This window comes from Danio rerio, chromosome 3 (assembly GCF_052040795.2).
Source record: "Danio rerio strain M-AB ecotype USA chromosome 3, GRCz13ab, whole genome shotgun sequence".
In the NCBI taxonomy this organism is placed as follows: Eukaryota; Metazoa; Chordata; class Actinopteri; order Cypriniformes; family Danionidae; genus Danio; species Danio rerio.
In genome coordinates this window covers 67,642,270-67,665,406 of record NC_141023.1, presented here as the reverse complement: position 1 = coordinate 67,665,406, position 23,137 = coordinate 67,642,270, and the positions used below count along the sequence as shown (strand labels likewise).

Below are 23,137 nucleotides of genomic sequence, written 5' to 3'. Positions count from 1 at the left end.
TTTCACATCTGAGACTCACCTTTCCTCCAGTTAAAGTCTGTTCAGATTATTCATTGTGCAGTAATTACACACACACACACTGATGAGTAATGCTGGTGATGTATTCCACTGCTACGACTCCGTCACGCATCACCTTTGATCTGATCTTTTGAAGTGGCGGTGATCGATTATAAAGGGCTGTGATTGATTACAGTATATATGCTGTCAGTCCTGGAAGCCTACTGACCTTTCACCGTACACACTCTCATATGTGTGTGTATGTTTCTGTCTGCTTATCATGTAGGCTTAGATAATGTCTAGGAGAGGTCAAAGAGAGAAGACAGCATCACACAAGGAAAGAGCAGAGTTCACACAGTTCCTGTCAACTGTTCATCCTCACCTCAACACTGTAGAAGATTTAGTGCAAGTGTTGCCATGCGTATAGCCAATGCTGCTGATATGGCATTAAAACATGAATAAATAAATAAATAAATAAATAAATAAACGAATGAATTAATGAATGAAAGAATAAGTAAATAAATTGATGAATAAATGAGTGAAGGAATGAATGAATGAGTGAATGAAAGAATGTATGAATAAATAAACTTTATTGAATATATAGTACAAGTGTTGCCATGCATTTAGCCAATGCTGCTAACATGGCATTAAAACATGAATGAATGAATGAATAATCGAGTGAATTAATAACCATTGAATATTTAGTACAAATCTTGCCATGTATATAACCAATGCTACTGATATGGCATTAAAACATGAATAAAAAAAAAATGAATGAATGAATGAATAAACGAGTGAATAAATTAACGTTATTGAATATATAGAAGTGTTGCCATGCAAATAGCCAATGCTGCTAATATGGCATTAAAACATGAATAAATAAATAAATGAATAAATGAATGTATGAGTAAATAAACATGATTGAATATATAGTAGACGTGTTGCCATACACATAGCCAATGCTTCTAATATGGCATTAAAACATGAATAATAGAATGAATGAATGAATAAGCAAATAAATAAATGAACGAATAAATGAGAGAATGAATGAATGAGCGAATGTATGAATAAATAAACATTATTGAATAGTACAAATGTTGCCATGCATATAGCCAATGCTGCTAATATGGCATTAAAACATGAATGAATGAATGAATGAATGAATGAATGAATGAATGAAAAAGTGAATTAATAAACATTGAATATTTAGTACAAATGTTGCCATGTAAATAGCCAATGCTACTGATATAGCATTAAAACATGAATAAATGAATGAATGAATGAATGAATGAACAAGTGAATGAATAAACATTATTGAATATATAGTAGAAGTGTTGTCATGCATATAGCCAATGCTGCCAATATGGCATTAAAACATGAATAAGTAAATACATACATGAATGAATGAGTGAATGAATAAATAAACATTATTGAATATTTAGTGCAAGTGTTGCCATGCATATAGCCAATGCTGCTAATATGGCATCAAAAATGAATGAATGAATAAGCATTATTGAATATAATAGAAGTGTTGCCAAGAATATAGCCAATGCTGCTGATCTAGCATTAAAACATGAATGAATGAATGAAAAAGTGTTTAATGCTCATCCATCAGCATGATTTCTGCAGGAGTCCCACGAGGATCATAAAGACCATTACTCCCATAATTCCAAGCGCCCTTGTCAAACTCCACCTTTATTTGGTGTGAATATACGCCCTCTGGTGGGCGGAATGATTAACTGTGCTTTTGATTTCCTCCAGTGAATAAGGGTGCTTATTAGGGCTGTACGATATATCGATTCAGCATTGATATTGCAGTGTTCACATCCGTCTCAACATGTACAATGTCAGATTATAGTTCAAGAGTTTGTCTTTACCACAGTTTATCCTTCATGTAGTGAAAGTGCATCATTTGCCTGTGTTTTTAAGACCTGTGACTTTCAAAGCAGTTTCAATGTTTGTATCAGTGTATCAGTAAGCTTCAGTGTTCATTATTTGGTTATTAATTATTTATACGACAAAGACTATACAGCGATATTTCATATTTATCCATGTTTAATAATTCATTTTGAAGTTTCAGAGATGTAGTTGAACATTTCTTTTTCCTCTTCTCTGATTGGTTCTTGCAGCTGTCACTCAGCAGAGCTCGCCTCAGTCAATTCCGAGTGTCTCCGCCTCTCCACAGAATATTCAGCCAATGACGATCCAGAGTCTGTCGGCTTCACCAATCCTGACGGCATCCTCCAGCCCGCCCACACAGCCCCTCCCCCCGCAGGTGCAGCAGCTGCCTGTGAGTGATCTGATTGGTCTGTTCATTAAAGAAATCACTGACATGTCTGCTTTTGAAATATCTGTTAATATTCACCCCCTAGTGGCCGTCAATTTATTAACAACATTATTTATTTTTTATTTAATTAAACATGTCCTTAACTTGTTTGTCATTATATATTCAGATATAGTTAGTGTTTAGTGTTGAATTTATGATATTTATACATGCTGTATATGTATAATATACTGAATAACAATAATGGTCACACTTTACAATAAGACTTCATTATGTATTCACTAATGTAGTAATAATAAGCAATATTTATACATGTTTTAATATATTTTCTGAGCATTGTGTGTGTTTGTAAAGCAGCTTTACGTGCCGGTGAGATCATATCATGTGTTTTTGCAGGTTTTGTTGCAGCCGCAGTTCATTAAGGCCGACTCTCTATTGCTCACAACTCTGAAGCCGGACGTGACGATGGTGACGACAGTAGCATCGCCCTGCATTACAACACTCACGTCTACAGCGCCGGTCCAGAACACCCCACTGCAGGTACCCCCGCACACACATTCACACTAAGATTAACAGGAGGGCAAAAAAACATTGACTGCCATGTAGAATGCGAATTTAAATAAAGAAATGTATTGTTATTTTTACACTTTGCATTGCGGTTTTACATATTACACTTTAAATTGCATGTGTATTATATAAAAACCGCAATGTAAAGGGTAAAAATAGCAGATCCAGCTCAGTTTATTTGGTAAGTGTGACCTGCTGATGCCAATATTTACTGATTCCAATTTTTTTCTAAAAGAAGAAAAAAAAGAGGAATCTGAATCGTCAAATATCGGTATCGACAGGTCACACTTACCAAAAACACTGAAATCAGAATCAGTAAATATCGGTATCGGCAGGTCACACCAAAAAAAAAGGAATCAGTAAATATCAGTAATGGCAGGTCTTGCTTACCAAAAAAACTGAAATCGAAATTGTCAAATATCGGTATCGGCAGGTCACACACACACACAAAAAAATGAAATCGAAGCTGTCAAATATCGGTGTTGGCAGGTCACACACACAAAAAAAAAATTAAATCAGAATCAGTAAATATCGGTATATGCAGGTCAAACTTAACAAAAAAACTGAAATCGAAATTGTCAAATATCAGTATCGGCAGGTCACACACACACACACACACACACACACACACACAAAAATGAAATCGAAATCAGTAAATATCGGTATACGCAGGTCAAAATTAACAAAAAAACTGAAATCGGAATCGTAAAATATCGGTATCAGCAGGTCACACTTAACAGAAATCAGAATCCGTAAATATCGATATTGGCAGGTCACAATTACCAGAAAAACAGAAATTGGTAATTTGACCTGTTGATGCTGGATTCGATTTACTGATTACGGTTTCAATTTATTTTGGTTAATGTGACCTGCTGATACCGATATTTGACGATTTCGATTTCAGTGTTTTTGTTAAGTGTGACCTGCTGATACCGATATTTGAAAATTTCACTTTCAGTTTTTTCCGGTTAGCCAGATCTGCCATTACTGATATTTACTAATTCTAATTTCCATTTTTTTGGTAATGGTGACCTGCCAATACTGATATTTGACTATTTCGATTTCAGTTTTTTCTGTTAAGTTTGACCAGCAAATACCGTGATTTACTGATTCTTTTTTTTTTTTTTTTTAATTTATTTATTTATTTTTTTTGGTGTGACCTGCCAATACTGATATTTGGCTATTCTGATTCCTGTTTCTTTTTGGTTTTGTTTTTTTGGTAAGTGTGACCTGCCAATACCGACATTTTCTAATTTCTATTTCCATTTTTTTTGTAAGAAAAAACAGGAATTGGAATCATCAAATATCGGTTTCGGCAGGTCACGCTTACCAAAAACACTGAAATCTAAATCTGTAAATATTGATATCGGCAGGTCAAACTTAAAAAAAAACTGAAATTGGAATCGTAAAATATCAGTATCAACAGAACACACTTAACAGAAATCAAAATCAGTAAATATCGTTATTGGCAGTTCACAATTACCAGAAAAACGAAAATCTGTAATTTGACCTGCTGATGCTGATATTTACTGATTATTATTTCAGTTTATTTGGTAAGTGTGACCTGCCGATATTTGCAGATACCAATTTTTGTTTGTGACCTGCAATTACCGGTATTTGTCGACTCTGATTTCCTTTCTAAAAACTATAATTGACAGCGTATACAAAGAAAAATTACTAATTTATTCTATTTTTATTTTTAATAATAATAATAAATATGAATTAAAATTGTAAAATTTTTTATTTAATGTGAAAATGATTTAAAGTAGTAAAAAAATGCATTATTGTTTTGCAGTTTCATTTCTGTTTGCAGTTTTCAACGTAAGCATTAGGCTAGGGAATGTGGAGATATTTGTTTTGTCATCTAAGGTTTTCTACCATTAAATTAATTTTGTCATTAAAAGGCTTTAGCATTGAAATCTAAATGCAGAACTGCCTTTCTTCTGTCCGTGTGTCGTGTTGTCAGGCGCTGATGAGCGGAGGCACCATCCTGACCACCGTTCCTCTGGTGGTGGACACAGAAAAGCTGCCCATCAACCGTATCGCCATCAGCGGGAAACCAGGCTGCCAACCGCACAAGGGCGAGAAACGCACCGCTCACAACGCCATCGAGAAACGCTACCGATCCTCCATCAACGACAAGATTATAGAGCTCAAAGACCTGGTGGCTGGAACTGAAGCTAAGGTCAGCGCTCATTATCAGTCTACACCGCTGTACATATCACAAAGACACGTCAGCGGTTAATACAATGCTTTAAACCTGAATAAATAAGCTTTCCACTGATGTATTGGTTTGGCTGAGAAAAAGCTATTTAAACATCTACAATCTGAGGGTTCAAAAAAATCTAATTGTTGGAAATATAATATAAGAGAGGGCGGGGCATATAGTAGCTCCTCCTCTTTAAAAAAATTAGCCAATAGCATTTAATTTTTCTCACAGCTCTGCCAATGAGAGTGGTTGATCTCAATGATCAACTAAACAGCCAATAAGAAGAAAGGGGCGGGGCATGTCCAACACTACAGAGCATTTGATTGGTTGGGAGATTTGATGAAAAACTCATTGATGCATTTAGGCAGAAGAGACAGAGACTGCAAACTTTAGATCAGGCTTATATCTTCTACGTGTGGATTTGTTTTGGAGACTGTAGCTTATAGATGTCCTTAAGTTTGAGATACTGACATCTAAAACACTTCATTTGAATATCTCTGGAGCTTTAAAGTGTCTTTCTGAGATGAATCTTCTGTGATGTGCAGCTCAATAAGTCTGCGGTGTTGAAGAAAGCCATCGAGTACATCCGATACCTTCAGCAGTCCAACCAGAAGCTGAAGCAGGAGAACATGGCCCTCAAAATGAACATCCAGAAGAACAGTAAGATCACTTCCAGCGGCCGTAAAGCCAATGTCAAGTCTACATGAACCATTTTAGCAAATAAATAGACAGACTCTGGGATTGGTTAAAAACTCTGCATATTTCTGCATGCACAGACTCGGTGTGTGTCTGCTAATAACGCTGTTTTCCCTCCGCAGAGTCTCTGAAGGATCTGGTGACCATGGAGGTGGACGTGAAGCCAGAAATCCCCACTCCTCCAGCTTCAGACGTGGGCTCTCCCCAATCCAGCGGCCCCTACTCACAGCACAGCAGCGACTCAGAGCCCGATAGCCCCATGGCGGAGGACAGCAAGGTAACACACACACACACACACACTCATAATCGCGCATACACTTGTAACACACACTCATAACCACACACTCACAATCACACAATCATAACACGCGCAAACACACGTAACACACACTCATAACCACACACTCACAATCACACACTCACATTAACATGCACATAATCACACACCCTTGTTACACACACTCATAACCACACACTCACAATCACACACTCACAATCACACACACTTATAACACACTCATAATCACACACACACTCATAACACACTCATAATCACACACACACTCATAACACACTCATAATCACACAGACACTCATAACCACACAATCACAATCACACACACTTATAACACACTCATAATCACACACACACTCATAACACACTGATAATCACACACACTCGTTACACACACTCATAACCACACATTCACAATCACACACTCATAATCACACACACTTATAATTACACACACACACACACACTAACACACTCACAAACACACACACACACACACACACACACTCACAAACACACACACACACACACACACACACACACACACACACACACACACAAACACACACACTTGTAACACACTCATAATCACACACACACACACACACACACACACAACACACTTTCTATCACACACTCATAATCACACACACTTATAACACACTCAAATACACACACACAAACACACACTCATAACCACACACTCACAATCACACACTCATAATCAAACACACTCATAACACTCATAACCACTCACACACACACACACACACACACACACACACACAAACACTTGTAGCACACTCATAATTACACACACACACACACACACACGCATAATCACACACACTCATAACACTCGTAATCACACACATTTATAACACACTCATAATTACACACACACACACACACACACACACACACGCACACACACTCTCTATCACACACTCATAATCACACACACTTATAACACACTCATAATCAAACACACACACACTTATAACACACTCATAATCACTTACACACACACACACACACACACACACACACTTATAACACACTCATAATCACACACACACACTCATAACACACCCTCTATCACACACTTATAACACACTCATAATCAAACACACACACACACACACACACACACACACACACACACACACACTCATAATCACACACACTTATAACAGACTCATAATCAAACACACACGCACACACACACACTTATAACACACTCATAATCACACACACTCATTATCTCATACACTCATAATTACACACTCGTAACACACACCCAGAACACACACTCATAAACACACGCATATTATCATACACTCATAAACGCACACTCATGACACACACACACACACACATAACCTCAGAATCAGAATATTTGTTATGCTTTTAAGCCTGATGCAAGACGTGAAATGGTCAAGTGTTTGAGGACAGAGCCTGGAGGATTCTCCGTATGCTTTGTGTGTGTTAGGCAGTGGTGGAGAGGGCTGGAGGGATGCTGGACCGCTCCCGCATGGCTCTGTGCGCCTTCACTCTGCTGTTTCTGTCCTTTAACCCGCTGGCGTCGCTGCTGTGTGGAGGATGGAGCAGCGCTGGAGCCTCGGTGCCGGGAAACGCTGCAGGGAGGAGCATGCTGTCCCTAGAAGACTCAGGTCAATATATGTACACACTCGGCTCATTATAGACACACACACCTATCACTGGGAAACACCATACACACTCATTTACACACACACACACACACACACACACACACACACACACACACACACACTACGGCCAGTTGATCAGTTCCCCTATAGCTCATGTGTTTAGACTGTGGGGGAAACCCACGCCAACATGGAGAGAACATGCAAACTCCACACAGTAACACCAACTGACCCGGTCGGGACTCAAACCAGCGACCTTCTTACTGTGAGGCCACAGTGCTGACCACTGAGCCACCGTGCCGCCCATTTAGTCTGATTATTAACTAGACAGCCGTGTGATGATCTGCGATATCGGCTGGCTGGATGTACTTTATCCCTAACTGAACGTGTGTGTGTGTGTGTGTGTGTGCGCAGGCGAGTCATGGGGCTGGATGGACTGGATGTTGCCCACTCTTCTGGTGTGGCTGCTGAACGGTGTGCTGGTGGCTGGAGTTCTGATCCGGCTGCTGGTGTATGGAGAACCAGTGACCAGACCTCACTCCGAGTCCTCCGTCCTCTTCTGGAGACACCGCAAACAGGCAGATCTAGATCTGGCCAGGGTAAGAAACACTCATCTGGGGGCAAAAATGCTCAAATCACTTTGATTCGGGGTTTAAACGCAGTTGTGTGTGTCAGCAGTGTGTGAATATCTCCAGCCTCTGATGATAAACATGAGTTAATTGTATTGTTTATAATCAGACTTGATGAAGGAAACACTTTGGTTGGCATTCTCCTTTGGTACGTGTCATCAGAGACCTATTTTTCTCCTCCAGGGTGATTTTGCGCAGGCATCTCAGAACCTGAGGACGTGTCTGAAGGCTCTGGGCCGTCCTCTGCCCACGTCTCAGCTGGATCTGGCCTGTGCGGTGCTGTGGTCGGCGCTGCGTCTGTGTCTGCAGAGACTGTGGGTCGGCCGCTGGTTAGCCTCACGAGCCGGAGCGCTGAGACCTAATCGCCCCCTGCAGGAGGACAACTGCAAGAGCTGCCGCGACGCTGCGCTGGTCTACCACCGCCTGCACCAGCTGCACATGACCGGTACACCACTGACTGACACCTTTATTACTTTCTGTTTTATATATTTATTTATTGAGTTTTTGCTGTTAGTTTATCCCTCCCCATACTGCCATATATATAAGATGCTTAATAGATGCTTAATAGAGGTCTAATTGATGTTTAATCTATGCTTATTAGCTGTCTAGTATATACTTATTATATGCTTAATAAATGTCTAATAGATACTTAATAATGTCTAATAAATGTCTATTAGAGTTCTAATATATAGTTTGTAGATGCTTAATAGATGTCTATTAGATGTTTATATATATATATATATATATATATATATATATATATATATATATATGTGTATATATATATATCTAATCTATGTCTTTTAGATATCTAATAGTTGCTTTATATATCGAATAGATGTCTAATAGATGCTTAATAGATGCTTAATAGATGTCTATCAGATGCTTACTAGATGCTTAATATATGCTTAATAGATGCCTAATATATGCTTGTTAGATGTCTAATAGATGCTTAATAGATGTATAATATAGGCTTGTTAGATGTCTAATAGATGCTTAATAGATGTCAAATATATGCTTGTTAGATGTCTAATATATGCTTGTTAGATGTCTAATAGATGCTTAATAGATGTCTAATATATGCTTGTTAGATGTCTAATAGATGCTTAATAGATGTCAAATATATGCTTGTTAGATGTCTAATATATGCTTGTTAGATGTCTAATAGATGCTTAATAGATGTCAAATATGTGCTTGTTAGATGTCTAATATATGCTTGTTAGATGTCTAATAGATGCTTAATAGATGTCAAATATAAGCTTGTTAGATGTCTAATATATGCTTGTTAGATGTCTAATAGATGCTTAATAGATGTCAAATATAAGCTTGTTAGATGTCTAATATATGCTTGTTAGATGTCTAATAGATGCTTAATAGATGTCAAATATATGCTTGTTAGATGTCTAATAGATGCTTAATAGATGTCTATCAGATGCTTAATAGATGCATAATAGATGTCTAATATATGCTTGTTAGATGCTTAATAGATGCCTAATATATGCTTGTTAGATGTCTAATAGATGCTTAATAGATGTCTAATATATGCTTGTTAGATGTCTAATAGATGCTTAATAGATGTCTAATATATGCTTGTTAGATGTCTAATAGATGCTTAATAGATGTCTATCAGATACTTAATAGATGCATAATAGATGTCTAATATATGCTTGTTAGATGCTTAATAGATGTCTAATATATGCTTGTTAGATGTCTAATAGATGCTTAATAGATGCCTATCAGATGCTTAATAGATGCATAATAGATGCCTAATATATGCTTGTTAGATGTCTAATAGATGCTTAATAGATGTCTAATATATGCTTGTTAGATGTCTAATAGATGCATAATAGATAGCTATCAGATGCTTAATAGATGCATAATAGATGTCTAATATATGCTTGTTAGATGTCTAATAGATGTTTAATAGATGTCTAATATATGCTTAACAGATGTCTTTTAGATGCTTAATAGATGTCTATCAGATGTCTAATAGATGTAAACATGAATGTCTTGGTCAAATCAAGGCTAAATTTAGCTGTCAGTGTATTACAGGATTAAATAACTACACATGTGAAGTCTGTTTAATCTGTATTTGATGATTAGTCTTATTTTGGCCTATTCTTAGACATTTATTCACTGACCGCCCAACTGAAGCCTCATTTTAGCCAAGAAATCCATGCTAGATGTCTATTAGACGCCTATTAAACACAAAATTGCTCAGTGTGAGCTCTCCTATTGCTGTACTGCAGACAGAAAACCTCAGCACGCTTTACCCAGCATATGCTAAATCATCCTGTGTTTGATCATTCTACTGCATGTGTGCGTGCAGGCAAGCTGGGAGGAAGTCACCTCTCTGCCATCCACATGGCTCTGAGTGCCCTCAATCTGGCCGAGTGTGCTGGAGACTGCCTCCCTGTGGCCACACTGGCCGAAGTCTATGTGTCTGCAGCCCTACGGGTCAAAACCAGCCTTCCCCGCCTGCTGCACTTCACTACTGTAAGCACACACACACACACACACACACACACACACACACACACACACACACATTTGTTTCACTATCTTTGTGAGGACATTACACAGACTTCTATTGTTTTTCTCTTAGGTTAAAGATAGTGGCCTAACCCTAGCCCTAACCTGAACCCTAACTGACCCTCACAGGATCTCTTGCTTGTTTTAAGGAAAACTCAATTATTTTGACTCGTTATTACATAAACTCAAGGCAACAACTTTAAGAGCAGCACTGTTTGCAGTTTGTGTGTGTGTGTGTGTGTGTGTTCTTCATGTGGTAAATGATGTTTGTGTGTGTGTGTGTGTGTTTCAGCGAGTGTTTTTGAGCAGTGCACGTCAGGCCTGTCTGTCCCCCAGTGGTAGTGTCCCACCGGCCATGCAGTGGTTGTGTCACCCTCTGGGTCACCGCTTCTTTGTGGATGAGGACTGGACCATCCGCAGCTCCCCGAGGGAGAGCATCTACAGCCAAGCCGGAAACTCAGGTCAGCAGCTGAACCACTGGAGAATAAACCATCTGAATATATGAGGAGCACACGAGAGACTCAAGGACATTCAGAATAGAGAATTAATGTGTGTGTGTGTGTGTGTGTGTGTCCTGTCTGCAGTTGACCCATTGGCTCAGGTGACCCAGGGGTTTCGTGAGCATCTGCTGGAGAAGGCGCTGTACTGTGTGGCTCAACCCAGAGGAGACAAGAGCCTCGCTGATGGAGACGGGTGCGTTTGTGTGTGTGTGTGTGTGCGCTCATTCTTAACGCTAGGCTACACACAAACTTGTGTACTGCTAATTTTGTTAGTGTGAATGAATGTATATATGTACGGTGTGTGTGTGTGTGTGTGTGGGCGGCACAGTGCCTCACTGGTTAGTAGTGTGGCCTCATAGCAAGAAGGTCACTAGTTGGAGTCCCGGCTGGCTCATTGTCATTACTGTGTGGAGTTTGTAACCAAATTTGAGTCATGTTTAGTTGCTAAATGTAAAAGAAGTTCATTTTGATGCGACTTTATTTTGCATTCGCTGCCCGTAACGCTTTTAAATCTGCCTCATCTGTGTTTATTTGAATATAAGTGTATTCATTTGAGTGTGTGTGTGTGTGTGTGTTGACAGCGAGTTCTCCGACGCTCTTGAATACCTGCAGTTGCTGACCAGTGCTGCAGATGCAGCCGGAGCTACGACACAATCCTTCGCCATCGGCTCCAACATGGCCACCGTCACAGGTCAGCTTCACACACTGCTCTATAATATCCACACATCAGAGAGTAACAGCACTGCTGGCTGAAGGGAAGACATGGGGTCGGGGTAAAAAGCAGCAACTGGGCCTAAAGTTTCACTGAAGCAGAAGTGTGTGTGTGTGTGTGTGTGTGTGTGTGTGTGTGTTCTTGACCTCCAGGCTGTGACCCGCACTCTAAGTGGTGGTCTTCAATGGTGGTGGTGGTCATTAATTGGCTGCAGGGAGAGGACGCGGCGGCCGAGAGGCTGTACCCTGCGGTGGAGCATTTACCACGCAGCCTGCAGTCCGCCGAGTGAGACGCTTCCCCACACTCTGTCTGTCTGTCTGTGTGTGTGTGTGTGTTTATCTGATGTGTGTGTGTGTGTTTCTGATGTGTGTGTGTGTGTGTGTGTGTTTCTGATGTGTGTGTGTGTGTGTGTTTCTGATGTGTGTGTGTGTGTGTGTTTCTGATGTGTGTGTTTCTGATGTGTGTGTGTGTTTCTGTTGTGTGTGTGTGTGTGTGTGTTTCTGATGTGTGTGTGTTTCTGGTCTGTTTGTGTGTGTGTCTATGGTGTGTTGTATGTGTGTGTTTCTCTGATGTGTGTGTGTGTGTGTGTGTGTTTCTGATTTATGTGTGTGTGTGTGTGTGTTTCTGATGTGTGTGTGTGTGTGTTGCTGGTTTGTGTTATCGTGTTTAATGTGTATGTGTGTTTCTGATGTGTGTGTGTTCTGGTGTTTAATGTGTGTATGTTTCTGATGTGTGTGTGTGTGTGTGTGTTTCTGATTTATGTGTGTGTGTGTTTGTGTGTGTGTGTGTGTGTGTGTTTCTGATGTGTGTGTGTGTATGTTTCTGATGTGTGTGTGTGTGTGTGTGTTTCTGATGTGTGTGTGTTTCTGGAGTGTGTGTTCTCGTGTTTAATGTGTATGTGTGTGTTTCTGATGTGTGTGTGTGTGTTTGTGTTCTGGTGTTTAATGTGTGTGTATGTGTGTTTCTGATGTGTGTTTGTGTTCTGGTGTTTAATGTGTGTGTGTGTGTGTGTGTTTTTGATGTGTGTGTTCTGGTGTTAAATGTGTATGTGTGTGTTTCTGATGTGTGTGCGCGTTATTTGATGTTTCTGATGTGTGTGTGTGTGTTTGTTTGTGTGTTCATGCATTGATCTAGATGTGTGTGTGTGTGTGTTGCAGGAGTCCTCTCCCGAAAGCGTGTGTGAACGTGTTTAAAGCGGTGCGCACCCTGCTGGCCAAACCCGAGAGCCAGCAGCTGAGCCTGAGCTACTGTGAGAGAGCCAGCGTTCTGTTCCGAGACAGCCTGAACCTCGGCCCGCACTGCAGCGCCTCCACACAACTCGACAAGGTCTGTGTGTGTGTGTGTGTGTGTGTGTGTGTGTGTGTGTGTGTGTGTGTGTGTGTGTGTGTGTGTGTGTGTGTGTGCGCGCACATGTGTCCTGGGCGGAGCTGTAGTGCATTGTAGTTGCATTGCATGTGTGTGTAGTGTGCAATGTTCCTGCAGTGCAACACAGAGCTGCACCACTGATCCTCCAGCCCGACCCGCTCTCCGTATAGACGAGTTGTGTTCATCTCAGTGATGATGTGGAGGACTCTGCAGATCAGGGCTGCACCACACTGCTGTTCCGCATCTGTCATTTATAGCTAGCGCCGGGCGATACTGCACTGATCCCGATGGCATGGTCATATCATTCAGGATCACTCAACATTTTAAACAACACATTCAGGAGTATTAGGATTTTCCGGCTTAGTCCCTTTATTAATCTGGAGTCGCCACAGCGGTATGAACCGCCAACTATTCCAGCATATGTTTTACACAGCGGATGCCCTTCCGGTTATTTTCATAATCCATTAATCTGTTGATTATTTTTTTGTGATGAATGGGATTTTAAAAATCATTCATTTCCAACCGTTTGTTCAAAAAAAGCTCACCCCTGACAGGGAGAACATGCAAACTCCACGCAGAAACACCAAGTGACACGGTCGGGACTCAAACCAGCGACCTTCTTACTGTGAGGCCACAGTGCTCACCACTGCGCCGCCGTGTCGTCCTCCTCTGCGATATGAAACTGAAATCAGGCGTTACTGATGATGATGATGATGATTATGATGATTGTGCAGCCCTGAAGCAGAACTGTAGATGCATCATGAACAATACTGCTGTTGCGTTTCTGATGTGTGTGTGTGTGTGTGTGTTTCTGATATTTCTGTGTGTGTGTATTTTTTTGTATGTATGAATATGAATGTTTTATTCTGTTATGCGTGTGTGTTTCTGTGTGTGTGTGTGTGTTTATGATGAGTGTATGTGCTTCTGATGTGTGTGTGTGTGTGTGTGTGTGTGTGTGTGTGTGTGTGTTTATGATGAGTGTATGTGCTTCTGATGTGTGTGTGTGTGTGTGTGTGTGTTTATGATGAGTGTATGTGCTTCTGATGTGTGTGTGTGTGTGTGTGTGTTTATGATGAGTGTATGTGCTTCTGATGTGTGTGTGTGTGTGTGTGTGTGTGTGTGTTTATGATGAGTGTATGTATATGAATGTTCCGTTCTGATATATATTTATGTGTGTGTGTTTCTGATGTGTGTGTGTGTGTGTGCGTCTGTGGTTCTGTTTATGGTGTGTGTATGTGCTTCTTATGTATGTGTGTGTGTGTGTGTGTGTGTGTGTGTGTGTGTGTGTTTGTATTTTATGATGTGTGTGTGTGTGTGTGTGCGTTTTGTGATGTGTGGATGTGCTTCTGATGTGTGTGTGTGTGTGTGTGTGTTTGTATTTTATGATGTGTGTGTGTGTGTGTGTTTTGTGATGTGTGGATGTGCTTCTGATGTGTGTGTGTGTGTGTGTGTGTTTGTATTTTATGATGTGTGTGTGTGTGTGTGTTTTGTGATGTGTGGATGTGCTTCTGATGTATGTGTGTGTTTGTATTTTATGATGTGTGTGTGTGTGTGTGTGTGTGTTTTGTGATGTGTGGATGTGCTTCTGATGTGTGTGTGTGTGTGTTTTGTGATGTGTGGATGTGCTTCTGATGTGTGTGTGTGTGTGTGTGTGTGTGTGTGTGTGTTTTGTGATGTGTGTATGTGCTTCTGATGTGTATGTGTGTGTGTGTGTGTGTGTGTGTGTGTGTGTTTGTATTTTATAATGTGTGTATGTGCTTCTGATGTGTGTGTGTGTTTTGTGATTGTATGTGCTTCTGATGTGTGTGTGTGTGTGTGTGTTTTGTGATTGTATGTGCTTCTGATGTGTGTGTGTGTGTGTTTTATGTGTGTATGTGCTTCTGATGTGTGTGTGTGTGTGTGTGTGTGTGTTTTGTGATTGTATGTGCTTCTGATGTGTGTGTGTGTGTGTGTTTTATGTGTGTATGTGCTACTGATGTGTGTGTGTGTGTGTGTGTGTGTGTGTGTGTGTGTGCCTCTGATGTGTGTGTGTGTTTTCTGATGTTTCTGTGTGTGTGTTTTTATGATGAGTGTGTATGTATATGAATGCTCCTCTCTGATGTGTGTGTGTGTGTGTGTGTGTGTGTGTGTGTGTGCTTCTGATGTGTGTGGGTGCTTTCTGTTGTGTGTGTATGTATATGAATGCTCCTTTCTGATATTTGTCTGTGTGTGTGTGTGTGTGTGTTTCTCGTGTGTGTGTGTGTGTGTGTGTGTGTGTGTGTGCGCCGCTTCCGACGTATGTTTCTGATGTGTGTGTTTCTGATGTGTGTGTGTGTCTGTCTTTGTGTGTGTGTTTACGCGTGTTATCTGATGTGTATGTGTGTGCTTCTGATGTGTGTTTGTGTGTGTGTGCGCGTTTTCAGATGTATGTTTTTGATCTTTGTGTGTGTGTGTGTGTGTGTGTTATCTGATGTGTGTGTGTGTGTGTGCTTCTGATGTGTGTGTGTTGATGTGTGTTTTCTGATGTGTATGTGTGTGTGTGTTGATGTGTGTTTTCTGATGTATGTTTCTGATGTGTGTGTGTAGCTGGTGCAGCTGCTGCTGTGTGATCTGCTCCTGGTGACGAGGACAAACGTGTGGCGTGATCAGCAGGTCTGCAGCTCCTCCTCGACGGCTGCAGCGTCTCCAGCTGAACTGCAGGGATTCCAGCAGGACCTGAGCTCACTGCGCAGACTAGCACACAGCTTCAGGCCCGCCACGCGCAGGGTACACACTCACACACACACACACACACACACACACACACACACACTGCTGTCATATAAGGACGCAGCTTTAGAGGGTCGGTTCACCCGAGATGAACATTTACTCACTCTTTCCTCTCCATCAAAACACTTTGAGTTTCTTTCCTCTGTTGAACACAAGAGAAGATATTTTGAAGAATGCTGAGACGCCAGCACATGTTTAGCGAGCTCTGTAAACAGAATGAGTTCATGAAGATGATGAAGGCTGTGCGGTCTAGAGCAGCTGACAGAACAAGGCTACGCTAATCTCAGGAAGACAAGACACACACTGGAGTTTACCTTAGCATGTCCCTGTGGTGTGTATTTAACTCTGTGTGTGTGTGTGTGTGTGTGTGTGTGTGTGTGTGTGTGTGTGTGTGTGTGCGCGCAGTTGTTCCTGCATGAAGCCACAGCACGGCTAATGGCAGGAGCCAGTCCAACACGCACACACCAGCTGCTGGACCGCAGTCTGCGCCGCCGCGCCACTCCTGGAGCCAGAATAGGTGAACACACACACACACACACACACACGCATATATATATATATATATATATATATATATATATATATATATATATATATATATATATATATATATATATATATATATATACGCGTACACACATAAATACATACATCCATAAATGTACACACATACATACATGCATACACACACACATGCATATATGCAAGCGCACACACACTCATGCAGACATACTTGCACACAAACAAACAAACATACATGCATACATGAATACACACACACACTTAGACTAACGCACACATATACTTGCACACACCCCGAATTAACTCCGTTTTACACCGGACACTGCTTCATGATCATCCGACTAGTGTTATCCTCTCACCCTGAACTCGCTGTGTGTGTGTTTCTGATCAGAAGAGTGTGAGCTCCACCCGGGTCAGCGTGAGCAGGCGGAGGCGGTGATGTTGGCGTGCCGGTTTCTGCCTCCATCTTTCCTGTCGGCTCCTGGGCAGAGGGTGGGCATGCTGGCGGACGCCGCGCGCACACTGGAGAAACTGGGAGACAAACGCACACTACACGACTGCCAGCAGATGATCATCAAACTGGGCAGCGGCACCACCGTCACATCCACCTGAACACACACACACACACACACACGACTGCCAGCACATTATCATCAAACTGGGCACCTTCCACTTAAACACACACACATGCGTGTATACATGGTTTACAGGGACACTCCATTGGAGTAATGTATTTTATACAGTAAAATCTGCTTATGGTATGATCCACTCCTGAATCAAACCCTCACAGTAAACCTGTGGCAAAGTTTATATATTAAAAGACCTCACTACGTATGATTTAGAATTAAAGGGACACGAGATGCGACCCTGTAAACCACCTCAATATACTACAACTAAGTCATACTTACAACTTTGGGTCCCTGTAAACCACATATACTTACACACACTTGTTTACGTGGTTTACAGGGACACTCCATAGGTGTAATGCATTTTTATACAGTAAAACCTGCTTATGGTATGGTCCTATTCCTAAACTCAACCCTCACAGCAAACCTGCGGCAAACTTGCATATTAAAAGACCTCATTAAGTATGACTTTTAAGCGTTTTAAATTAGAGGGACACGAGATGCGACCCTGTAAACCACCTTGATAGAGTACAACTAAGTCATACTCATTGTGTCCCTGTAAACCACATATACTTACACAGCACTTTGACCAACACACACACTTGTATACACAGTTTACAGGGACACTCCATAGGTGTAATGCATTTCATACAGTAAAATCCTTTTATGATATGGTCCTAAAGTTTAACCCTCACAGCAATATCTGCATATAAAATGACCTCGTTATGTTGGATGTTTAAGTGTTTTGAATTAGAGGGACACGAGATGCGACCCTGTAAACCACCTTGATAGAGTACAAGTAAGTCATACCCACAACTTTGTGTCCCTGTAAACCACATATACACTTACATACATGGTTTACAGCGACACTCCATGGGTGTAATGTATATTATACAGTAAATAAGTATCCCTAAACGCCAACCTGCAGCAAAACTTGCATATCAAACGACCTCATCAAGTATGATTTTTAAGTGTTTTAAATGCGAGAGAAAGGAGGTGCGACCCTGTAAACCACTTTGATAGAGTACAATCAAGTCATACCCACAGCTTTGTGTCCCTGTAAACCATATATACTTACACACACAGCACTTTGACTAACACAAACACTTGTATACATGGTTTACAGGGACACCCCATAGGCGTGATGTATTTATAGTGAAAAATGCTTATTTTTAAATACATTCTTGCATTTTTAAATAGAGGGATAATATAATGCAGCTTAGCCCCCAACTAGGCCACACACTGCAGAAAATGCTCTTCCTACTTTGTGTTTTTGTCTTGTTTCTAGTCTAAATATCTACACATTTTGAAATCATTTTCTGGACAAGCACAAAATATTGGCTTGTTTTCAGAAATAAGGAGTGAAAATAAAGCCAGTTTTTCCTTAAAATAAGCTAAACAAAATATTTATTTTGTTTTAAAGAAAAACTCTTTTGATTTATTTTGATTTACTTCTAGAAAAAAACACCTCTATATCAAGAAAATGCGTCTTGATTTAAGAATTTTTAGGTATTTGGGCTAGAAACAAGACACATTTAGCAGTGTAATCAAGTCAGTATACAAATGTGTGTCCCTGTAAACCATATAAACCTGTACACATGCACACAGCCAGCTCTTCACTTCAGGAACCTCTGCTTTGCTTTTTATCCCAACAATTCATGACGCGCTCATCATGCACACTGTAAACCGATGATGATGCAGCGACGGACCCTCTTTATTAAAATATTAAATAAATGAATTATTTAAGTTATTTATCTGCTCTTCTAAAAAGATCAGGTGTTTTTGCGCTGTCGGTGGCCAGCAGATGGCGCTCTGCTCACACACACACACACACACACACACACACACTGTAGAGATCTGCTTTACTCTTTACACTATGGCAAACTCTTCAGCATTTAATATGAACACTCTACTAGTGTTTATTCTCACACTGCTGCTCAAACGAATGTTCTTAGCTGGTATCTTTTCCATTAAAGCAACAGTTCACCCCAGAAATCATCCGTCACTTGGTTTAAACCCGAGTTTCTTTCTTCTGCCGAACACAAATGAAGATATGCTGAAGAATATCTGATCAATATCCCATCAACAGGAGGAAACAAACTCATGAACGTTTAGGAAAGTTGAGGAAACGTTCATATTTTGGGTAAACTACGCCTTTAAATACCAGCCTGCGTCCATTAGCTGCTAGTGTTTATTATTATTTATGTTATAATAACATTTTTAAAGAACAAGTACACATTTATTATATACTATATTAAGTATATTTCAGTATTTTACTAGTACAATTGCTAGTAACTAATGTGTACAGTTCTGATTAAACAACACAAAGGCAGTTGTGACTGTTGAATATCTGTTACTATTAATTAAAAAGTGCTCGTATTTAATTGATTACTGCTATCTAATAAATTAATAATGAATATCTAATTAAAACTAGTGTCTATTTAGGAATAAGCAAACTATAGTGTAACGAATATCTGGTTGTATTTAATATATATATATATATATATATATATATATATATATATATATATATATATATATATATATATATATTAGGGTTGTCACAATACTTGAATTCAATACTATCAGTACTGAAATTGTAAAAAAATTCACTGAACTCACGGCTGTTTACTGAGTATAATCACAGATACAGGAACACTGGATCGTTTCAAAGCTGAGATTTATCAGCAGATCAATTGTATGTCAGCTTATAGATCGACATGATTTTAAAACGTTCCTGTATCTGTGGTTATTCTCAGTAAACAGCGGTGAGTTTGATGAACCGATGACCTTCTCGGCCAATCATAGTCATTTCTGTTGAGCTTGTGAACACAGTGGTAAATCAGCGCTGTTTAGGAACTCGCTACACAGCGTTCAAATGTTCATGACATGGACGTTTATAAAATTTCAGTACCGAATTACAAAATCGTGACATCCCTAATATATATATATATATATATATATATATATATATATATATATATATATATATATATATATATATATAAGGGTTGGACCGATAGACGATGCCATCATCCATCGCCAATGGCAGACAGACACCATAATGCTGAGCCGGCATCGCAATCCTCCGCCCTCCTCCCGATGCAAATCCACTCGCGAAAAATACACACTCTGGCCCTGTTTACACTAATACGTCTTAGTTTTTGAGTGTTTCCTGTTGGTTGTGCACCTCTTTTACCAACCAAGTTTGTCGAAGCTATTATAACGACACAGATCACTCTGCCTATTCACGCCTATTCAAGAGTCCCGCGGAAAAAGTGATTGACAGGTGGTAATTATCTGTGTAACTTATCCTTATTCAATTTTGATTCGGTAATGGGTAAAACAAACACCGTGCGGGTCACGTAGTAAAACGGTAGGCTAAAAATCATTTATTTGTTATAAATTAATTAACTATTCATAACTAATTTACCGCCGCCAATGACGATGATGCCATCGTCAATCGCGATATTTCATATTAGACATCGTACGATGCCAAATTGGTCGACATCACCCAACCCTAATATATATAATATTAGGAACAATTGACAGACGTACTAAACTGTCAGAACTGATCAGTATTCCAATAATTGATCACCGTAATCCACTGACTAAAAAGTGAAATGAATTACTATTATCTACTGAAAGACGTGCTAGTATCTAATTAATAAGTGCTAGCATGTAATAAATCGTATCTGTATCTAATAAGTAAGGTCTTGTATCTAATGAAGAAGCTTTAGTATCTTTTAAAAAGAATAAATATGCGCTCTTAGGAACATAACGGAAAAGATACAAGTAGCTAAAACTTACGCCCCATTCACACGAGGCTTCAGCGTCAACGCTTGACTGAAGGCGTGTCTGAAGTTGGGGCTAAAGCGATCATCATAGCAGCGTCAGCCAATAAAATTCAGTCAGCAATAGGCCACTATCTAGCTGGTGTATTTGCATACAGCGATCTGATTGGCTGACGCTTCCGTCGGCGCTTGAAACGTTGAGCTAGTCCCAACTTCTGCAGTGAGCAATGCCACAATGTTGTTTGGCAACGCCTGACGTCACCCATTCAAAGCGAATGGGAAGCTTTGACGATGAAGCCCCGTGTGAATGGGGTGTTAGCACTAGCAGCAGATTAATAGACACTAATAGAGTTTATAGGTTGAATGTTAGAAAGTCTTGCCATTTGAGCACCTTTTCAGAGAAACAACAATACAACAGAGGGAAAAACACTTCGTTTCTCCTCACAGCACTCAGAAATATTTCGACTTTTGTGAATTTGCCTATAAAATTTCCATCTGTTTGGAGGTAATGAACTTGCTATATGTAATTTATGCTTAATTAAAGATTTGTGTTATAGTTTCAATAAGCTGAATGTGATTTAAATGCATAATAACCACATTTATATGTTCGTATGCAAATCTAAGTTTCTCGTTTGAGCTAGCCGTATTTTAACCACTTTTCAGAAAGAATACCTGTCATTTTTTACTATGAGCTGAATTGCATTTTAAAAAGATGAGCATTTAAAATGTAATATATTCAACATTGATTAGACTGCAGTTTATTTTAAAAACCCAAATGCATGGAAATGTTATATGCAATTTAAATCGTCTAAAACGAGGCTAAATTTGGACTGCCATCGAAAATCTCTGATAGACGTCTAACTTTCGCACATTGTGCAGGCGTCTTTGGTGTTTATGTTCATATTTAGACAAAATACTTGGTCTGAAAGACAACGTAGAGCGTTTTCTCATCTGCAAAACATCTAATAGCAGTCCATTTTGGACGTTAAATAGACGTTTAGAAAGTGCATTTAGTACAGCATGTAAAGATGTTCTCAGATTTAGCAGATACATCTCGCAGACAAACTATAGATCAGTCACACTTCATATGTGAAGTCATTCATTCTTGACTATAGACTATTGTTAGGCGTCTATTACATTTTCAGGCTAAATTATTTAGCATTGTTTTAGCCGAGACGTTTATTAAGCACACGCACACACACACACACACACACACACACACACACACACACACACACACACACACACACACACACACACAAAATGCTTGCTGGGTTATCTGGTATATGAATTCTTCATGTTGATTTGAGGACATAAAGGCTTTATAAAAGTTCTTTCTTTGTATATACTTTAAATATTTATGATTTCTGACCTGGTGTATTTGAAGAGCTCCTGATGGCGCGTTTTGTTGCCGCGCTTTCGCCATTTTGGCTCCGTTTCAGTGATTTGAAGAAGAAAAACAACGCGCGGTTTGATGATGATGATGCTGATCTTGATCTTCAGCGGGCTTGTGTCCATTTGCACTATGTAACTACAGACAGATGAATATACGTTTATATGAAAACAAGCCCACCGTTTGCCAATGAAATCCAATCCGTATTCCCTGCCAGGGTTTGGGCTTGTATTAAAGTCTTCCGTTTGGAGCGTTTGTAAAATCCAAATGTTTTGATCTGCGTCGAATGTTTATGAAGTATTGAGCAAAGACATCAGCCGTCACGTCTGTGTTTATCCAAAGATACGAGGATCTCCTTGTCAGGGGGGGAAAGGCTGCCGGTTTTAGTCGCCGTCGTGTAAGTTATACGAGCTCCTGATGAGCCGTTCTCCATTACTTTCTGTCAGCAGCAACACCGCGAGACATTCACTATTATTACTCGTTCGCCAACTTTCTGTAGTGCTTATGATCGAGTCTCAAAGACGAGCTCTGTTTAAACTGGCAGTGTATCCTGTTGACTTATTCTGAAGATTGTAAATAAAAGATTTTTGTAATGAAA

General features: G+C 39.9%; 1 protein-coding gene across 1 annotated transcript in view; it reads left to right on the top strand.

Moving 5' to 3' along the window:
• srebf1 (sterol regulatory element binding transcription factor 1) overlaps nucleotides 1–23,137 on the top strand; it is a 33,855-nt gene extending 10,718 nt beyond the window's left edge. The window contains 18 exon segments of the mRNA NM_001105129.2: nucleotides 2,127–2,287; nucleotides 2,678–2,821; nucleotides 4,815–5,033; nucleotides 5,603–5,717; nucleotides 5,876–6,030; nucleotides 7,541–7,721; nucleotides 8,133–8,317; nucleotides 8,531–8,792; nucleotides 10,677–10,843; nucleotides 11,172–11,340; nucleotides 11,464–11,572; nucleotides 11,961–12,070; nucleotides 12,244–12,376; nucleotides 13,249–13,417; nucleotides 16,022–16,201; nucleotides 16,610–16,721; nucleotides 17,118–22,333; nucleotides 22,384–23,137. Coding sequence (NP_001098599.2) covers nucleotides 2,127–2,287; nucleotides 2,678–2,821; nucleotides 4,815–5,033; nucleotides 5,603–5,717; nucleotides 5,876–6,030; nucleotides 7,541–7,721; nucleotides 8,133–8,317; nucleotides 8,531–8,792; nucleotides 10,677–10,843; nucleotides 11,172–11,340; nucleotides 11,464–11,572; nucleotides 11,961–12,070; nucleotides 12,244–12,376; nucleotides 13,249–13,417; nucleotides 16,022–16,201; nucleotides 16,610–16,721; nucleotides 17,118–17,338 — 2,792 coding nt within the window. The 3' untranslated portion in view covers nucleotides 17,339–22,333; nucleotides 22,384–23,137.